Consider the following 19,992-nt stretch of genomic DNA (forward strand, 5'->3'; position numbering starts at 1 on the left):
CCGACAAGGAATAAGATGAAAGTGTTTTTAAATTGATTTGGACAATTTAATTTTGATAATAATTTTTATATATTTAATTTTCAGAGCTTGTTTTTAATCCGAATATAACATATTTATATGTTTTTGGAATCAGCAAATGATGGAGAATAAGATAAACGTAAATTTGGATCGTTTTATAAATTTGTATTTTTTTTTACAATTTTCAGATTTTTAATGACCAAAGTCATTAATTAATTTTTAAGCCACCAAGCTGAAATGCAATACCGAAGTCCGGGCTTCGTCGAAGATTACTTGACCAAAATGTCAACCAATTTGGTTGAAAAATGAGGGCGTGACAGTGCCGCCTCAACTTTCACGAAAAGCCGGATATGACGTCATCAAAGACATTTATCAAAAAAATGAAAAAAACGTTCGGGGATTTCATACCCAGGAACTCTCATGTCAAATTTCATAAAGATCGGTCCAGTAGTTTAGTCTGAATCGCTCTACACACACACACACACACACACACACACACACGCACACACGCACATACACCACGACCCTCGTTTCGATTCCCCCTCGATGTTAAAATATTTAGTCAAAACTTGACTAAATATAAAAAGCGTGCTATCCTTCTTAGCGCAACTACTACCCCGCTCTTCTTGTCAATTTCACTGCCTTTGCCATGAGCGGTGGACTGACGATGCTACGAGTATACGGTCTTGCTGAAAAATGGCATTGCGTTCAGTTTCATTCTGTGAGTTCGACAGCTACTTGACTAAATATTGTATTTTCGCCTTACGCGACTTGTTAATATTTTTTTTTATACTTTTTTTTAAAACTCCTTGTAAGAGATCATGGGAAAGTAACTTAAGTAGGCAATTCTTATTGGTGAGCCTTTGTAACTTTTATGTTTGAAAGTAAACCAGATTGCACAGATTGTGTTACAAGTTACATTTTCCTGTTCAATTCTTTAACAAATTTCAACCATATAATACTTGTATATATTTTTTTCTTTAAAAAAGCAAAAATTGGTACTAAAAACTCTGATTCTAAAAACAGAATTTAATGGCAAACTTGGAGCTCAGATGACACCAGATTGCACCATCTGGGTTCTTTGGAGAGGGGGGGCATGCCCCCGGACCCCCCTAGTAAGACTAGGCGCTTCGCGCCGTCGACTTGACGCTTCGCGTCTTCAGTTAAATATGTTCAGCCTTTTTTACAATTTTCAATTCCCATGCCTGCATTAACATGTGCGTGTTACTGTGTAGGAGACGTTCCATGCGTGAAAAGCTCTGGGGCGGTATTTTTTCCAAGCTCTGGGCTAAGGAAGAAAGTTTCTGCTCAACAGTAGGTGTGTTAGGCAGAGTTCTTCATGACTTTTTAAAAAACAAACCTTTAAGTTCTCAAATGCGTTGGGCATCACCACAGGTAAACAGCTAAATGATAGAATGAACAGAAAAGTGTTACAATCCAAAACTTTACTCGAAGCACATCTATTATGTAGGCAAAATAATATATCCTGAAAGTTTCAAAGCAATCAACCGAGTCATGAGTGAAATATAGCGCTTTTTGTCATGATACCCCTCAAAATTGTCGCAAAAACTCCCGTGTTTGACCGCTCATGCGATCCCTGGAAAAGAAATCTTTAATCCGAAAGGTGATCCAGAAAGTCAATTGCTGGCCTCAACTGGCATAACAAGTTTGAATGAAATGACACGGGAATTAATGCTTTAATTGGGGTGCGAAATTTGTCGCAATAATTTTTTGGCGAGGTTTAGTTATAATGCCAGCGCGCTACCCACCGAGCCACGTCCCCGCTCTGGGACGTCTCCCACACCGTGTCAACGTTTATTTTTTGTGACTTGTCACAATAACGACGTACGTAATTTACGACGTGTCTTTATCAGTCTAAACAGTTAGACATCTGTCTCCCTACAGGTTTATTATATCTCATTTGAATTATTCAACAGAATTGTTGTTTTCACACAATACAAACTGTGTTGATATTGTCACTAAATGTATACATTGTTTTCGCACCCCACTGTTGGATTGCGCGTTATTAATATCTAGATATCATGTTTTTAAGCTTATCAAAATTGTAAAACGCCGAAGCCGTTGTAGCAATAATGACATTCTCATTCTGATCCATTTTGCCATTGCGGAAGGCGAGAGATGAAAATCGATTCTTTCAAATATGGGGTTATTTTGAATAGTCAAAGGCACATTCTTTCCCGTGCAAACGATTCAGCCATGGCCAGGCTTTGACATGAAATGAGACCATTCCAACACTTGGACCAAATAATTACAATTTTCAGATTTTTAATGACCAAGGTCATCAATTAATTTTTAAGTCTCCAAGCTGAAATGCAATACCAAAGTCCGGCCTTTGTCGAAGATTGCTTGGCCAAAATTTCAATTAATTTAATCAAAAAATGAGGATGTGACAGTGCCGCCTCAACTTTTACAAAAAGTCGGATATGACGTCATCAAAGACATTTATCGAAAAAATTGAAAAAAACCTCTAAGGATATCATGCCCAGGAACTCCAATGTAAAATGTCTTAAAGATCGGTCCAGTAGTTTACTCTGAATCACTCTACACACACACACACACACACACATACACCACCGACGACCCTCGTCTCGATCCCCCTCTATGTTAAAACATTTAGTCAAAACTTGACTAAATGTAAAAAGAAACAGCAGAAATTAATTAAAAAATATGGAAGCTTACCTTCACGTTACTTTTTGACAGATGTATAGTTATGCGCTCGGTCGGCACATTTCTTGCCGATAGATGATCTCAGCGCTGACTTTTGAAAGTTTTTCGAGACCTTAACAAGATTTTTTTCGTGGTATCGGTTCGATCCTTTTCTTAGATAAGCGTATAGGTACATATATACGTTAGTACTTTTGTTTTGTCTTTGAACTTTGGTCAACTGAAAGTCTTCTTCCTTTCTGCCTGATAACGCCACATTCTTTTGGGTCGGTAGCGGTGTGATTTTGTCCATTGCTTCGCGGGATCTGTGGCACTGTCTTCGTCCGCCGCTGAAGTTGCCCGGTATATTTTTGCGCTAGCAACATACCAGGAGTGCTGTTTATGTCATAACCTTTGTCGGGCGCTGCTTCATCTGTACCGGCTTCGGCCTACTTTTCCATAACGTTCCCGCGTGAATTTTGCAATTGTGCTTGCACTTTGCTTGATTGACGACTACAGTCCGAAATGAGTACCTACGGTATGCACGATAGCGGAAATTTAGTGCATCCCGGGATCCGCTCTTATAGGTTTAGTGCGTCCCGGGACCCCCTCTATGAATTTCTAGTACGTGATTTCAGGTTATATAGTGTGTATAGGACGCGCACTTTGGGGAGCCCTGAATCATACTGTAGACACAATGAGGCATGGGAATTGTCCGCCGAACGGCGGTTTATTTTTTTTGTTCCGCCGTAAAAGCAAAAGTGTCCGCCGAAAAAATAAAGGGGGAAGGCACACAAAAAAAGCACCGGTTATTTTTGCCTTTGCGCAAAAGCCCGCGAAAACTTTCTGTACTTTGTTCACGCACTGCTACCGCCCGCCTCAGTTACTTGAACTTTTATGTTTGAAAGTAAACCAGATTGCACCGATTGTGTTACATGTTAGATTTTCCTGTTTGTCTAAACAGATCAATTTTTTAACACATTTAAACCATATAATACATGTATATATTTTTTTCTTCAAAAAATCAAAAATTGGTACTAAAAACTCTGATTCTAAAAACAGAATTTAATGGCAAACTTGGAGCTCAGATGACACCAGATTGCACCATCTGGGTTCTTTGGAGAAATTTTTGTCCGGGGGGGCATGCCCCCGGCCGGACCCCCCTAGTAAGACTAGGCGCTTCGCGCCGTCGACTTGACGCTTCGCGTCTTCAGTTATAAATTTTCAGCCTTTTTTACAATTTTCAATTCCCATGCCTAACAATAAATAAGATTAAGTGATTCATTATGCTAATGACAATGTGCCTTGGGGAGTGAATCTTTTTTCATTTTTTATTTTTTATTTGGCGTTTAACGTCGTTTTCAACCACGAAGGTTACCAGGGGCTTGCAACGTAGTAGCCTACAAAATATATTACCTTACTGGGAGAATGCAAGTTTCCAGTACAAAGGACTTAACATTTCTTACATACTGCTTGACTAAAACCTTTACAAACATTGACTATATTCTATACAAGAAACACTTAACAAGGGTAAAAGGAGAAACAGAATCCGTTAGTCGCCTCTTACGACATGCTGGGGAGCATCGGGTAAATTCTTTCTCGTCCCAACCAATATGGGACTCCCCCTAACCCGCGGGGGGTGGGAGTGAATTCCTTATATAAAAATGATACGCAGCGTGTTTCTGCTAGTTGTCAAAAGTAGAGTGTGGAAGCACTGGGAACAATATGAGTACGTGTCTTTGTCACAAATAAAATGTGTGTTTACTTGTTTGTTTGTCTATCTTTGTGTGTGTGTGTGTGTGTGTGTGTGTGTGTGTGTATGTGTGTGTGTGTGTGTGTGTGTATGTGTGTCTGTGTGTGTATGTGTGTTTCTGTGTTTGTTTGTCGGTATGTTTGTTCGTGGGATATGTTTGTTAATTGTTTGTTTGTTTGTTTGTTCGTTCATGGGCTGAAACTCCCACGGCTTTTACGTGTATGACCGTTTTTACCCCGCCATTTAGGCAGCCATACGCCGCTTTCGGGGGAGCATGCTGGGTATTTTTGTGTTTCTATAACCCACCGAACTCTGACATGGATTACAGGATCTTTTTCTTGCGCACTTGGTCTTGTGCTTGCGTGTACACACGGGGGTGTACGTACACCGAGGAGAGTCTGCACACAAAGTTGACTCTGAGAAATAAATCTCTCGCCGAACGTGGGGACGAACTCACGCTGACAGCGGCCAACTGGATACAAATCCAGCGCGCTACCGACTGAGCTACATCCCCGCCCTGTTTGTTAATTTATTTGTTTGCTTGTTTGTTTTGTTAATGTGGTTTTAAGTTTTATTTCTACTTGATATTCATAGTTCATGAACATAAGAATGTTTACGCTTCCAAGTCTTTTGACAGGAAAACGCAGCGAGTACTTTTCTTTATTACTAGTGAACAGTCTGTTTCTCAGTGTGTTCGTCCGTGTGTTTGCTTGTTTTAAAAAAAATGGTTTTTTTAGTTTGTTTGTTTGCTTGTGTTTTGTTGTTGTTGGTTACCTATTGTCGTGTCAATGTTTTATTTCTACTTGACATTCATCACACATGCGAGTGTTTTTGCTTCAGTAGTCTTCGGACACTTCAGAGAAATGAGAAGAACGATAGAATAACAAAATAATACAAATGTGACCCTCCACCACGGAATGAGTCGCATGTCACCTTTGCATGATTTTCATATATTTTACATTTTCTTAAAGAGGTTTTTATGCTCTATCCAGTGGTGACAATCGTTTTAGAAAAGAGCGCAAACTTTTCGAGTTATAAGCCTGTGACTAAGGTGACCGTCACACTGTTACCAGACATCCCCCGGACTTATACTAAGCCTAGTGCAGAACCGCGCGAGGTGACATGCGACTCATTCCGTGGTGGAGGGTCACAAATAGACTTACAGAACCGAACACCTGCTTTATTCACAGTACGGTATGCATCGGTAACAAAATTTGCGCGATAGTTATAAACTACAGCTACACATTTTAATTTTCAAATGGCTACTTTTAGAACAATTTTGTTCAGTGAGGATACACATTTCTTTATAATCCGGAATGACTGTCCACTTCTAGGAACAAACAATATTTGTTTCACCAAACTTAAAACAAACAAACAAACAAAAATAATTGATTGTGCACAGTTTCAGCAATTGCAAGAACGCTTCCTAGCATTCGAATTTTACTTAAATTTCATTTATTCACACAATAATGCTTTACGATAGAACTTTTTCAATATCTGATTTCGTAGCTGAAATGTTTTTCATTAAAGTGCGAAAATGGCCCAAGTTACAAAGGAAGAAGCCTGGAGATCACTGTTACACGATGAAGAAAGTACAGAGGGACAAGCGCTACAGAATTACGGGGTCAAGGACACTACCGAAATCAGCAAAGGGTCAAGTTCAAAGGAATACTGTATCAAGGCCACAGAAGAAGGAATCACGAGGTCTGTGAAAGCGCAAGTAGAAAGACGGCGTAAGGTCACGAGATGCTTCTGGATTTGCGTGTGCTACGCGTGTAAGGTATGTTTCTCGTTCTGGGCAAAAGTAATCGGAATCCTTTGAAGGTACGATCCTTCACTTGGAAGCAATTAGGTTCACCACCTCAGATCTATTCTATACTTCATGTCAGCCACCGAAGAAGATATATTCAGACTTTACACGAAGTATAAAGATCCATTAACTTGAATACATGTGTAAAAACGACAACAGACACAACCACACACACACACACACACACACACACACACACACACACACACACACACACACACACACACACACACACACACACACACACACACACACACACACACACACACACACCAGGGCCGGACTGGGGGGGTTACAGGGGTTGCGCACCCCCCCCCCTTAGCCTAGACATGTACCTCACTTATTTAAAACATTTTTTATTTATTGTTTATTTTATGCCGTTTAATGCAAGGAGCGACCATTTTCCTATCTGAGAATATGACCTACCCATCAGCTTCAGGGGGCGAAGCCCCCTGGCCCCCACAAGGGGCTCTGCCCCTTGACCCCGCCAGGGGGAACATCCCCCTGGACAACCACTGGCAACCCCCCCTCCTCAGTGCCTTGTCCGGCCCTGCACACACACACACACACACACACACACACACACACACACACTCACATACTCACACATACTCACACGCACACACACTCACACACACACACACACTCACATACTCACACACACACACACACACACACACACACACACACACATACACACACACACACACACACCAAAAGGGATTGCAATGATGTGCCCCGCATTTCTTGGAATTAGAACCCAGTCATCATGCAATAGTGTAAAGTAGAATAATTATGCAATTAATCAGGCTTTACTTTGTCTAACAGGCAATGATGGGGTTCCCTTTTCTAGACCTGAAGTCAGTCAACATATTTGTTAACAGTACAACATGGTAATCAAACCTTTCTTTGTCCCAAAGTGATTGATCACAGCAGTAAAAGGCCGGTCTTCTTGAGCCGGCTGCAACTAATCACCAAACCAGTGAACAGCGCAATGCATTAATCGAGTTTTGTTTTGTCCAATATTCGTGGCAGCAACGATAGGCCCTGCCTCTGAGGACATATATCCACTCACCGGCATTAGTGAGAAGAGCAGTGCAGCCAATCAAACTTTGTTTTGCCCAATAGGGATTGACGGCAGCAACTAAAGACCCCACCTCTAAGGACTTACACCCACTCACAGGCATTATGGAGAAGCACAATGCAGTCAATCAAAATTTGCTTTGTCCGATAGGGATTGACGGCAGCAATGATAGGCCCCGCCTCTAAGGACTTACACCCACTAACAGGCATTATGGAGAAGCACAGTGCAGTCAATCAAAATTTGTTTTGTCCAATAGGGATTGACGGCAGCAACTATAGACCCCGCCTCTAAGGACCAATATCCACTCACAGGCATTATGGAGAAGCACAGTGCAGTCAATCAAACTTTGCTCTGTCCAATAGGGATTGACGGAAGCAATGATAGGCCCCGCCTTCTTGGACCTTCAGCTCATCACCAACACTGACGTGCAGCAGGCCTCCGCCCTCTTCACGGCATTTTCTGCTGGTAACATGGCTGGCTCGCTCCTGGTCGGGCTGGTAAGGCTAAACAATATATCTGTGTGTACTATTCATTGCCTCAGTAGGCTGACAGGATGGACTATATACTTTCATATTGCTATTTCATATGTTACGTGGATTTCCATTGGTCAATTGGGCAAAACTGAGCTCAGTGCAAAAGTGATATCGACGACATTTCCGTCGATATCAGTTTTGATATCGACGACCTCTTTATTGCTTCCCCACTTCAAAAACAAAAACACCTAAATTTAAAAACAAACAAATATATATGAAAATGTAATTATCCCAGAATTTAGTTGAGCAAGTGACAAAAGACTTTTTGAAAGGAAAAACATTTTGAAATACTGAAAAGTACAAGAAAAGAGTGAACAAAAAGAAATAATAATCAGAGAGAGGGATATGAAACAGCCAAAACTAAGACAGATACTGTTGTAATTTCTTTACAGTAAATACAAATTGTCCAGAGAATTAGCAATATATCTAACATGGACTGACTGTGTGATGATATCTTCTGCTATTGGTCTGTTTCGACAGTGATATCAAAATCTCGACCTCCGGTCTCGAATTTGATATCACTGTCTCAACAGACCATAGCAGAAGATATCATCACACAGTCCGTCAATATTGGGTACTTTTTATGCTTTGGGTTTTGAGTTGTCTATTTTTTCTGTATTTAGATTTAAACAAGTTATTATTGCAAACTTTTGTTCATTTTAAACAGCTTGCTATACAAGCTTTTTTTTGGGTCTTGATGTTTGTTTAAATACGTAAAGTTGCTTCTTTTTTAAGGCTAACGGTCTTTTAAGATCTATGACTTTGTAAGAATTCCGTGTCTTGAACAAAAAAGAGAAAACCAAATATACATCAGTTTAAGTGTTTGCATCATCATCAACTGTGTTTCTAATTGTCCAATGTTGATACTTTCTAGTTGTATGGCCTATTCAATCCTTCCTTGCTTATGATTGGTGGCATGCTGATGATGGCTGTAACGTCAGCCGTAACTCCGTTCTGCTCCCTCTTCGCTTTCATGGTGGTCGTCTGCTTCTTTAATGCCGTCTTTGGGACATCTTTTGGTGCAAGTAAGTTGGCTGGAGGTTTTAAAAATCGACCGAGGGCTTGGACTTTTAAAGATCACTAATGGTGGATTTTTTTTATTTTTTTTTTTACATTTAGTCAAGTTTTGACTAAATGTTTTAACATAGAGGGGGAATCGAGACGAGGGTCGTGGTGTGTGTGTGTGTATGTGTGTGTGTGTGTGTGTGTGCGTGTGTGTGTGTGTGTGTGTGTGTGTGTGTGTGTGTGTGCGTGCGTGTGTGTGTGTGTGTGTAGAGCGATTCAGACTTAACTACTGGACCGATCTTTATGAAATTTGACATGAGAGTTCCTGGGAATGATATCCCCGGACTTATTTTTCATTTTTTTTATGACGTCATATCCGGCTTTTTGTAAAAGTTGAGGCGGCACTGTCACACCTTCATTTTTCAATCAAATTGATTGAAATATTGGCAAAGCAATCTTCGACGAAGGCCGGACTTTGGTATTGCATTTCAGCTTGGTGGCTTAAAAACTGATGAATGAGTTTGGTCATTAAAAATCGGAAACTTGTAATTACAATTATATTTTTATTAAACGATCCAAAAACAATTTCATCTGATTCTTCGTCATTTTCTGATTCCAAAAACATGTACATATGTTATAGTTGGATTACAAACAAGCTCTGAAAATAAAAAAATTAAAATTATGATTAAAATTAATTTTTCGAAATCGATTTAAAAACAATTTCATCTTATTTCTTGTCGGTCCCCGATTCCAAAAACATATAGATATGATATGTGTGGATTAAAAACAAACTCAGTAAGCTAAAAAGAATAGAGATACAGAAAAGCGTGTTATCCTGCTCAGCGCGACCACTACCGCACTATTCTGGCTTGTCGATTTCACTGCCTTTGCCACGAGCGGTGGACTGACGAAACTACGAGTATGCGGTCTTGGTGAAAAAAGCAGTGCGTTCAGTTTCATTCTGTGAGTTCGACAGCTTGACTAAATGTTGTTATTTTCGCCTTACGCGACTTGTTTTCTTTTCTTTTCTTTCTATTTTCTTCTTCTTAATAGACTGTGCTAAGAAAAGCCTTTTTTGTGTACTCAAAATTCTAACTTTTTGAAATGGCGCCATGTTTTTTGCCCCCAGCCGCTTCGTAATCTATCTACTATGTATATAAAACAAGATGTAAATGTGTGTGTCGCCATACCTCAGAGATGGCAAGAGGCAGGAACAAGAGAGTATGCCTGCACACTCTCTATGTGCCGCAGTTGTGCACCTGGGTTTTAGTTTCTTCATTCATTGTTTCCTTTCTCAGATTATGGACCTCCCATTTATTGAATACAGCTTATATTGTGCAAGACCAGTCCAGTGCCTACTGTTCACCTGTAGTAAGCACATCATGCCAGTGATATTAGAGGCTCTCTATTGCTCCTATGAGGGGAAGAAATGAAGAAAGAACAAGTCGCGTAAGGCGAAATTACTACATTTAGTCAAGCTGTCGAACTCACGGAATGAAACTGAACGAACTGTATTTTTTCACCAAGACAGTACAGCTTCGTCAATCCCCGCGAGAAGGAAATCGCTCACCTCCCACGTGCAAAACGCAGTGAAATTAACACGCCAGAATAGCGCGGTAGCGTATTGTGCTAAGCAGGAAAGCGCGCTTTTCTGTATTCTTGTTAACTTTCTGAGCTTGTTTTGAATACAACCTATCATATCTATATGTTTTTGGAACCAGGAAATGATAAAGAATAAGATGAAATCCTTTTTGGATCGATTTCTTACATTTTAATCGTAAGACTAATTAATCTTTTTTCGTTAATTGTGATCACATTTTAAGAGTAAACATGACATATGTATATATTTTTAGATTCAGAATGTGATGAAGAATACGATGCAATCAATTTTAAATCTGTTTGCAAAAAATCGATTTTAATGACAACTTTAATGAGCAAACTCATTAATTAATTTGTAAGCCTCCAAGCTGAAATGCAATACCAAAGTTCGGGCTTCGTCGAAGATTACTTGACCAAAATGTCAACCAATTTGGTTGAAAAATGAGAGCGTGACAGTGCCGCCTCAACTTTCACGAAAAGCCGGATATGACGTCATCAAAGACATTTATCAAAAGAATGAAAAAAAATGTTTGGAGATACCATACTCAGGATCTCTCATGTCAAGTTTCATGAAGATCGGTCCAGTAGTTTTCTCTGAATCGCTCTACACACACACACACACACACACACACACACACACACACACACACACACACACACACACACACACACACACACGCACACACACACACATACACCATGACCCTCGTCTCGATTCCCCCCTCTACGTTAAAACATTTCGTCAAAACTTGACTAAATGTAAAAATGGATGTAAGTGTGTGTGTCTGTCTGTGGTCGCCATACCTCAGAGATGGCAAAATATAAGCACAAGATATTTTGCATACATCTGGGTTTTAGTTTCTCCAGACATGGTTTCCTTCCTCGGATAATTACCCTCCCCATTTATGAATACAGGCTATATAGTGCAAGGGAGGTAAGTCATGCTGTGTCACCCATGGAAGGGAGGTAACTCTTCTCTTGCAGGCATGCCTGATCAGTCTTTACAGAATATAAAGAGTCAATGTTAGACCTGCTTCTCAAGTATCCGTAGAACTTTCCTAAGGAAGGGAGATAACTCAAATCAAAGGTATTTGTCAGCAAACAGAGTGTGTTGATGGTAATACTTTTACACTGTCTCATTCTTACAGAATATATAGAGTCGAAGTGAGAAACTCCCGGGCGAAGCCGAGTTCAAAATGTTAGTGAACAGAATGTCTAAGTTTGTACGCGTGTGAAGACACACTCTAAATGTATACCAACACAATTGAACAAGGTAAAATACGGTGTGGAACGGAGAACTCTCACCATAAGTTAACCTTGAAAGTAAAAAGCTCAGGAACGCAGACGAAGAAGATATGCAAAACAATGAAGGCAGTTTATTTTATATCTTGATTTTATTGAGTTGATTTCACATGTAAACAGTTAGCGCTTAACACTGTCGTCTATAGGTGTGTTTGGAGGTTGATGCGTATGTACAGACTCACAAACCCTGAATGTGTTACAACTGTACTGTGTAGCATCCACAGCAAAAGCGGTGAAAACCTGGGGAGCAGGGATGGCGTTAGAAACGGCGTTGCATGCCATGAGCTGCGCATACGCTGTTGGTGCTGTTGCGGCTCCGCTGATCGTCGAACTTTTCCTGGCCCCGAAAATCCAAACAGTGACATTCAACGCTTCCAATTTTTCAGTTCTGGATCCCAGAATACAACTAGCGGGATTCAGTGCTTCCAGTGATTCATTTCTGGATCCAAGTATGGTGAAGGCGGGAACGAATCGTTATTTCTACTCAAACGAAACTTCCTCAGGGCCCTCGGTGCCAGACACTCGAATCCATTTTGCTTTCAGCATAACCGCCGCCCTGTCTTTTCTTGCCTCCATTCCTCTTCTCGTCGACATCATCACAACGCGGCTGGCAGCGAGAAATGACGTGGAAGGTTCGGGACGTGATCAAACGCTAGCCGAGAAAGAGCACCGTGGAAGCCGCAACGATGACCACAATGGCCGACCAAACCTGCCTCGGGCGGCTTACCTGGGAACTCTCTTGTGGGTGTGCGTCTTCAACGCCGTCTTCCTTGGCGTGGAGATTACCTTCCCCTACTACCTGCCAACCTTCGTGGTGTTACAGCTGGGCTGGAGCAAGTCTCGGGGCGCGCTCGTCACCTCAGCTTTCTGGCTCGCCTTCGCCGGATCTCGCTTCGCCTGCATGTTCCTCGTGCGGATCTTTCGTCCAGCTCAGATCCTGGTCAGCTGCTTTTCTCTCATGGTTCCCTCGTTCGTGGCGTTTCTTCTGGCATCGCTATGGCAACTAGACTGGTTGGTGTGGCTGAGCAGTGTCACGGCTGGTGTCGCTACCTCGGCTGTGATTCCTAGCGGATTCTCGTGGGTGAATGACGAGCTGATGCCTGTCACTGGGAGAGTGACTTCTGTTGTCATCCTGGCGGCCAATGTTGGACCTTTGCTTAATCCCATGGTGAGTTGTAGCGGATTGCATGGCCGGTTGGCGTGGTACGTTAAGGAAATGTGCTTCGTGTGTGTGCTGCGTGCGTGCACGCTCGCGCGCACGTCTGAGTGTGTGTATTTGTGTGTGGATGTGTGTGTGCTTGTGTGTTTGTGTGTGTGTGTGTGCTTGTGTGTGTGTGTGTGTGTGTGTGTGTGTGTGTGTGTGTGTGTGGATGTGTGTGTGTGTGTGTGTGTGCGCGTGTGTGTTAGTTTTGGAGAAAGAGATAGTGAGTTGTTGTTGGTGCTGATGTTGTTGCCTTTGTTTCACTGAACAAAAAACACACTTAAAAGAAAACATAAATCGTCTCATGTCATTGGTTTCAGGTTTTAGGTCGCATGATGGAAAACAGCGGCGCCATCTGTCTGGCATACGCACTGGCAGGGGAAGCAACTCTGTGTGCTTTGATCTTTCTGCTACTATTGCTCTTTTCTCGAACGTACCTCCGCACAAACTATGGCAGATTTCATAATGATGACGTCACCCAGCCTTTGCTTTCTGTTCCGGAAACTGTTCAGAAGGGATAAACATCAGATGTGACTAATTTACTTCACTGAACTTTGCTGAAGGGATGAACACAAACTTGACAAAAGATTGCAGTGATAATTTAAAGATAGGCTAAACTCTTTTGAATATTGTTGTCGTTAACATTTCGTACCTCTGGTCTACCAAAAAGCAATGTGCAGAAAGGCGTTCGGGTTATTAAAATAAACTACGACATGGTATATACTGTTTGTTGTGTTTCAGTGACTTTCGACCTGTTAAAAAGGTGTATACAAAAAGGTGTATGGATCAATACAATTGTAACCGAATATTTAAGGAGAAAAATAAACCGTGTGAGTTATTGTGAGCATCTTATGTCTTTTTTGTGAAACACACACACACACACACACACACACACACACACACACACACACACACACACACACACGCACGCGGTCACACATAGAAACAGACAGACAGACCCACACACGCACATACTCATACACACGCACGCACACACACACGCATACATAGAGGTAGTCAGACAGACAGTTAGACGGACAGATAGACAGACAGACAGACAGACGGACAGATAGACGGACAGACAGACTGAGAGACACACAGACAGACACACACACATAAACACACACACATACACACACGCGCCCACACATACACACACACACACACACACACACACACACACACACACATCCATAACGGAATATTTGTTGATATTTAAATAGTTTGCGTTTAACCATGTTTTATTCAATCGTTGTACAACACCATATGAATCAATGAGAAGCAAACAGCTTATGAACATTCGAAAAATGATAAACAACATGGCATACAAGCGTACAACCAGATAGTCAGATTCATCCTCTTTCGCTCAATCATATGCCGACCCTCTGCAGAAAAGTTAGTGAAGTTATGTGATCACTGGCTGAAAGGGGCTGTGCAACTCTCATACATATACCTGCACAATCCCCCCCCCCCCCACCTGGGATTTTAGATGCAATGAGTTTCTTGCAAGGAGTCGAACACAGACATTTGTCCTGTAGTTATATTGGAACCGCCACACACACACACACACACACACACACACACACACACACACACCACACACACACACACACACACACACACACTCACACACACACATTCACACACACACACACACACACACATACATCACACATCACACACACACACACTCACTCACACACAAACGCACACACACACCAACGCACACACACACACACACACACGCACACAGTCACACACACACACACACACACACACACACACACACACACACACACACACGCACCCTAGGGTCCCTCTAAATGATAGTCTACTTGAAAACATACAGTCAATATTTGACTGAACTTAAAAAGGAACTTAGCGGAGAAGGCACAGAATTCGATCTATACACTAAAGACATCACACGTACATGTCCATTCCAGTTGTTATTCTCAGACTGTGTAGCAATCGCACATGTGCTGAGACGAACTGGCCTTTGTGTGTAAGGCGTTGTTAACCTGTGATTTGTAAACATGTAACATTTTTTACAAATTACATCGAACCTATAACCGCGATTTGTAAAAATGTAAAAATGGCATACAAGCGTTCCACAAAGTAATACATGCCTTTTATTATTATCAATATTTGTTGTTTAGAGCCTCTATGCTGGGTGGATGGGGGTAGTTTGGACCCGATAGATAAAATATTACGATTTTTAGCATAACAAAGAAAACAAACCCGAATTTCCCAGCGATGGGACAATAAAGTAATAATAAAAAAAGGAAAAAATCTAATAGATCCCTTGGCTTTGGGGTAGCGCGACGCTGTTGCTGCTAGCTTTTCACTGGGAGGAAGCGACCTGAATTTTCCAGCGATGGGACAATAAAGTAATGAATTAAAAAAAACTAAAAAACACTAATAGATCCCTTGACTTTGGAGATGACAAGAAAATATCGGGCGCATTTACGTGATTACATTTGTGTCAAGTCAAGTCAAGTCAAATTTTATTTTCAGGGAACCCCATGGGGGTACATGAAAAGAAAAAAAAGAAAACAAGTTAATAAATACAAAAATACAAGAACAATAAAGAGAGGAATGCAGGTTATTCCATCAATACATACACACAAACCCGCTCCGTTGTGAAAATAAAATATCAAATAACTTGTTTTACAATGTGGAAATCAATCTCCAAAATAATCGTTCTCGTTGTATATGGCGTAACATTTAGTGTGGATAAAAAAAACAAAAAAACAACTACAATCTGCTGTCTAAATCATTCTTTTTTTTTTCTTGTTTTGTGCTGGGTTTTTTTTTCTTCTTTTTTTCTCCCTATCAACACCTGTTTAAAATTCTTTTGAAATACCCTCTGTGCAAATCACGGGTTAACAGGCATCAACCTTCTACGAGTCGAGCTACGTAACCACGCAAATTGAAACGTTGCCTCGGTGTATTGCTGTGCGAACAGTACTCATATTTCTTCTGCTCTTCTTCTTCGTTCATGGGCTGAAACTCCCACGTTCACTCATGTTTTTGCACGAGTGGGTTTTTACGTGTATGACCATTTTTAACCCGCCATTCAGGCAGCATACGCCGATTTCGGGGGAAGCATGCTGGGTATTTTTGTGTTTCTATAACCCACCGAACTCTGACATGGATTACAGGATCTTTTCCGCGCAATTGGTCTTGTGCTTGCGTGTACACACAAGTCTGCTCATAAGTTGACCTGGGAGATCGGAAAAATCTCAACCCTTAACCAACCAGGCGGCCGCGGCCGGGATTTGAACTCACGACCTTCCGATTACAAGGCCGATGTCTTATCCACTAGGCCACTGCGCCCGTCACTCGTATTTAAGTTGAGTAACAGCTTTTATCCAATAACTAAAATCTGCAAGACAAACTACCAACAAAATTAGTTATCTGAAATTCATCATTGCATTCAGTTTGTTTCTTTTTCCCGTAAACACAGTCTATGTTTATGTTCAACTTGAGCTCTTCAGCAAAGTTTAGTGAAGTGAATTTCTCATGCTTGACAGGAACAAGATACTGCAGGCGAGAAGTACTAAAAAAATATGACAATAAAAAATGTACTAATCAGAAACATGGACAATCAAACATGTGGGGAACACAAACACGTCTGTACGTATTCGTCTTCATGTTGGGTTGTCCATGTTTCCGGTGAGTACATTATTATTGTTTTCTTATGCTTGACATAGACTATAGATGTTTATCTCTTCTGTAAAATTTCCGGAACAGAAAGCAAAGGCTGATGATCTTGGGTGACGTCATCATTTTGAATGCTGCCATAGTTCGTGCGGAGGTACGTTCGAGAAAAGAGCAATAGTAGCAGAAATATCAAAGCACACAGAGTTGCTTCCCCTGCCAGTGCGTATGCCAGACAGATGGCGCCGCTGTTTTCCATCATGTGACCTACAACCTGAAACCAATGAAGATTTGTGATTTGGAGTGTGTTTTTAACAGATTGTTTTTGTGAAATAACAACAACAACAACAACAACAACAACAACAACAACACACTGAAAAAATCAAAGTCACACACACACACACGCACGCACACACGCACGCACGCACGCTCGCAAGCACGCTCGTATGTACGTACACACACACACACACACACACACACACACACACACACACACACACACACACATGGACAAAAATGCAAGGCGCTACAACTCACCATAGGATTAAGCAAAGGTCCAACATTGGCCGCCAGGATGACAACAGAAGTCACTCTCCCAGTGACAGGCATCAGCTCGTCATTCACCCACGAGAATCCGCTGGGAACAACAGCCGAGGTAGCGACACCAGCCGTGACACTGCTCAGCCACACCAACCAGTCTAGTTGCCATAGCGATGCCAGAAGAAACGCCACGAACGAGGGAACCATGAGAGAAAAGCAGCTGACCAGGATCTGAGCTGGACGAAAGATCCGCACGAGGAATACGCAGGCGAAGCGAGATCCGGCGAAGGCGAGCCAGAAAGCTGAAGTGACGAGCGCGCCCCGAGACTTGCTCCAGCCTAGCTTTAACACCACGAAGGTCGGCAGGAAGTAGGGGAAGGTCATCGCCACGGCACAGAAGACGGCGTTGAAGACGCACACCCACAAGAGAGTTCCCATGTAAGCCGCCCGAGGCAGGTTCGGTCGGCCATTGTGGTAGTCGTTGCGGCTTCCACGGTGCTCTTTCTCGGTTAGCGTTTCATCACGTCCCGAACCGTCTACGTCATTTCTCGCTGCCTGCCGCGTTGTGATGAACTCGACGAGAAGAGGAATGGAGGCAAGAAAAGACAGGGCGGGGATAATGCTGAAAGCAAAATGAATTCGAGTCTTTGGCGCCGAGGGCTCTGAGGAAGTTTCGTTAGAGTAGAAAGAAGCAATTCCCACGTCTTGTGCTCTTGGATCTAGAAATGAATCACTGGAACCACTGGATCCCGCAAATTGGATTCTTGGATCCAGAACTGAATAATTGACAGCACTGAAACCCGCAGCTTCATTTATCGGGACCAGGAAAGGTTCGACGATCAAGGGAGCCACAACAGCACCAACAGCGTACGCGCAGCTAATGGCTTGCAACGCCGTTTCTGACGCCTTTGCTCCCCAGGTCTTCACCTCTTCTGCCGTGGCGGCTGCACAGACCAGATGCAACACAATCACATCCGTGTGCATGGCGTTAATGGTGCGCTAAATGTATATGTAATCAATTCAATAAAATCAAATCAAGACATACATGAAATGTGTAACAAAAGTTAGGAGGTCAAAAGAAGTGATGGTTCTGAAAACGTTAAATGTTTGACTGCAAACCTGCACAGAAGTGTGCAAACAAATAAAACAACCGTTGAATAAGAAGTGGCTGTGATTTAAAAAAATATATACTGCTGACATACTTGATGTAGACGTAAGATCACTAGGCAGAAATATAGCTCTTAGAAGCACCGCGTAAGAAAAAAAAGGAAAAAAAGAACCCTAAAGCGTGATTAACCATTCAGCGAATCACAGTTCCAAAGAAATATCATCATTTCTGTATGAACTGGAAAAGTTGAATAACATCACGTCAAACATTAGAGATAACCTGTCAAAATTCAAAGAATTAAAAGAGAGAGAGAGAGAGAGAGAGAGAGAGAGAGAGAGAGAGAGAGAGAGAGAGAGAGAGAGAGAGACAGACAGACAGACAGACAGACAGACAGACAGAGACACAGACAGACAGAGACACAGACAGACACAGACAGACACAGACAGACAGAGAGAGACAGAGAGAGAGAGAGAGAGAGATATCTGTCATGGGAGATCTCTAAAAGTCCCTAGCCTTCTGTCGAGTTTGATAACTCCAGCGAACTTACCGGTACCAACAATCTGTGTAAAAGTAGCAGTAAGGAAGCAGACGACCACCATGACACCGATGAGGGAGCAGAACGGAGTTACGGCTGACGTCACAGCCATCATCAGCATACCACCAATCAGAAGCAATGATGGGTGGAAGAGGTCATACAACTAGAACAATGGACAATGTAGAACCAAAACGCAGTCGATGAGAATGCAAACACTTTCGGCAGGCCTGAAGCCAAATTTTCGTTTTGTAAAGACAGACAATGAAGTATTTGGTCTTGCTCTTGTTCTTGTTAACTAACAATGTGATCTCTTATTTTCAAGATCTCTTTATATTATTGACACAAAGAAAAAACCCACTCAAAAATAAAACAAAAAGAAAGTTTCTCCAATCTGTCGGCCATTTTAGTTTTTACAGTACACAAAGATTGTCTTCCGAGAGCGGCATACGGCTGCCTAAATGACGGGGTAAAAACGGTCATACACGGAAAAATGCTAGGAAGTTTCAGCCCACGAATGCACAAGAAGAAATAGAAGAAAGTACAGACAGATGTATTGTTTAGCCTTACCAGCCCGACCAGGAGCGAGCCAGCCATGTTACCAGCAGACAATGACGTGAAGAGGGCGGAGGCTTGCTGCACGTCAGTGTTGGTGATTAGCTGAAGGTCCAAGAAGGCGGGGCCTATCATTGCTGCCGTCAATCCCTATTGGACAGAGCAAAGTTTGATTGACTGCACTGTGCTTCTCAGTATTGCTGGTGAGTCGATGAAGGTCCTTAGAGGCGGGGCCTACCATTGCTGCCGTCAATCCCTATTGGACAAAGCAAAGCTTGATTGATTGCACTGGTCGTTTCACTTGTGCTGTTAAATGGATGCAGGTCCAGAGAGGCGGGGCCTATTATCGTTGTCACCAGATCCTATTCGTCAAAGCAAAACTAAACTTCGCCAAAATATTATTGCAACAGAATTCGGACCAAAATGAAAGCCTTAATTCCCGTGTCATTTCATCCAAACTTTACATGCCGTTCACTTGACTATCTGGATCACCTACTTTCGGATTAAAGATTTCTTTTAATAATAATAATAATAATAAATGAGCATTTATATAGCGCAACATCATAACTTTACAATTATGCTCTTTGCGCTTGACACATTTAAAATTAAAACACAGTTATACAAGCAT

At 41.9% G+C, this 19,992-nt stretch overlaps 2 protein-coding genes across 2 annotated transcripts; one reads left to right on the plus strand and one right to left on the minus strand.

The window, feature by feature from the left end:
• The first annotated feature begins 6,989 nt into the window (after window positions 1–6,989).
• On the plus strand, window positions 6,990–13,798 carry LOC138971643 (sodium-dependent glucose transporter 1C-like). The gene is made up of 4 exons (XM_070344410.1): window positions 6,990–7,826; window positions 8,737–8,887; window positions 11,984–12,936; window positions 13,290–13,798. The coding sequence occupies exons 1-4, from the start codon at window positions 7,707–7,709 to the stop codon at window positions 13,488–13,490; spliced, it is 1,425 nt and encodes a 474-aa protein (XP_070200511.1). The 5' UTR covers window positions 6,990–7,706; the 3' UTR covers window positions 13,491–13,798.
• A 911-nt stretch (window positions 13,799–14,709) lies between these two features.
• LOC138971991 (sodium-dependent glucose transporter 1-like) lies at window positions 14,710–19,510 on the minus strand. Its single transcript, XM_070344834.1, has 4 exons — window positions 19,380–19,510; window positions 18,825–18,975; window positions 17,167–18,113; window positions 14,710–16,903 (listed from the first exon to the last, which is right to left on the minus strand). Exons 1-4 carry the CDS (start codon window positions 19,497–19,499, stop codon window positions 16,694–16,696), a joined length of 1,428 nt encoding a protein of 475 aa, XP_070200935.1. The 5' UTR covers window positions 19,500–19,510; the 3' UTR covers window positions 14,710–16,693.
• Window positions 19,511–19,992: the final 482 nt, after the last annotated feature.

Source organism: Littorina saxatilis, linkage group LG7 (genome assembly GCF_037325665.1).
Source record: "Littorina saxatilis isolate snail1 linkage group LG7, US_GU_Lsax_2.0, whole genome shotgun sequence".
In the NCBI taxonomy this organism is placed as follows: domain Eukaryota; kingdom Metazoa; phylum Mollusca; class Gastropoda; order Littorinimorpha; family Littorinidae; genus Littorina; species Littorina saxatilis.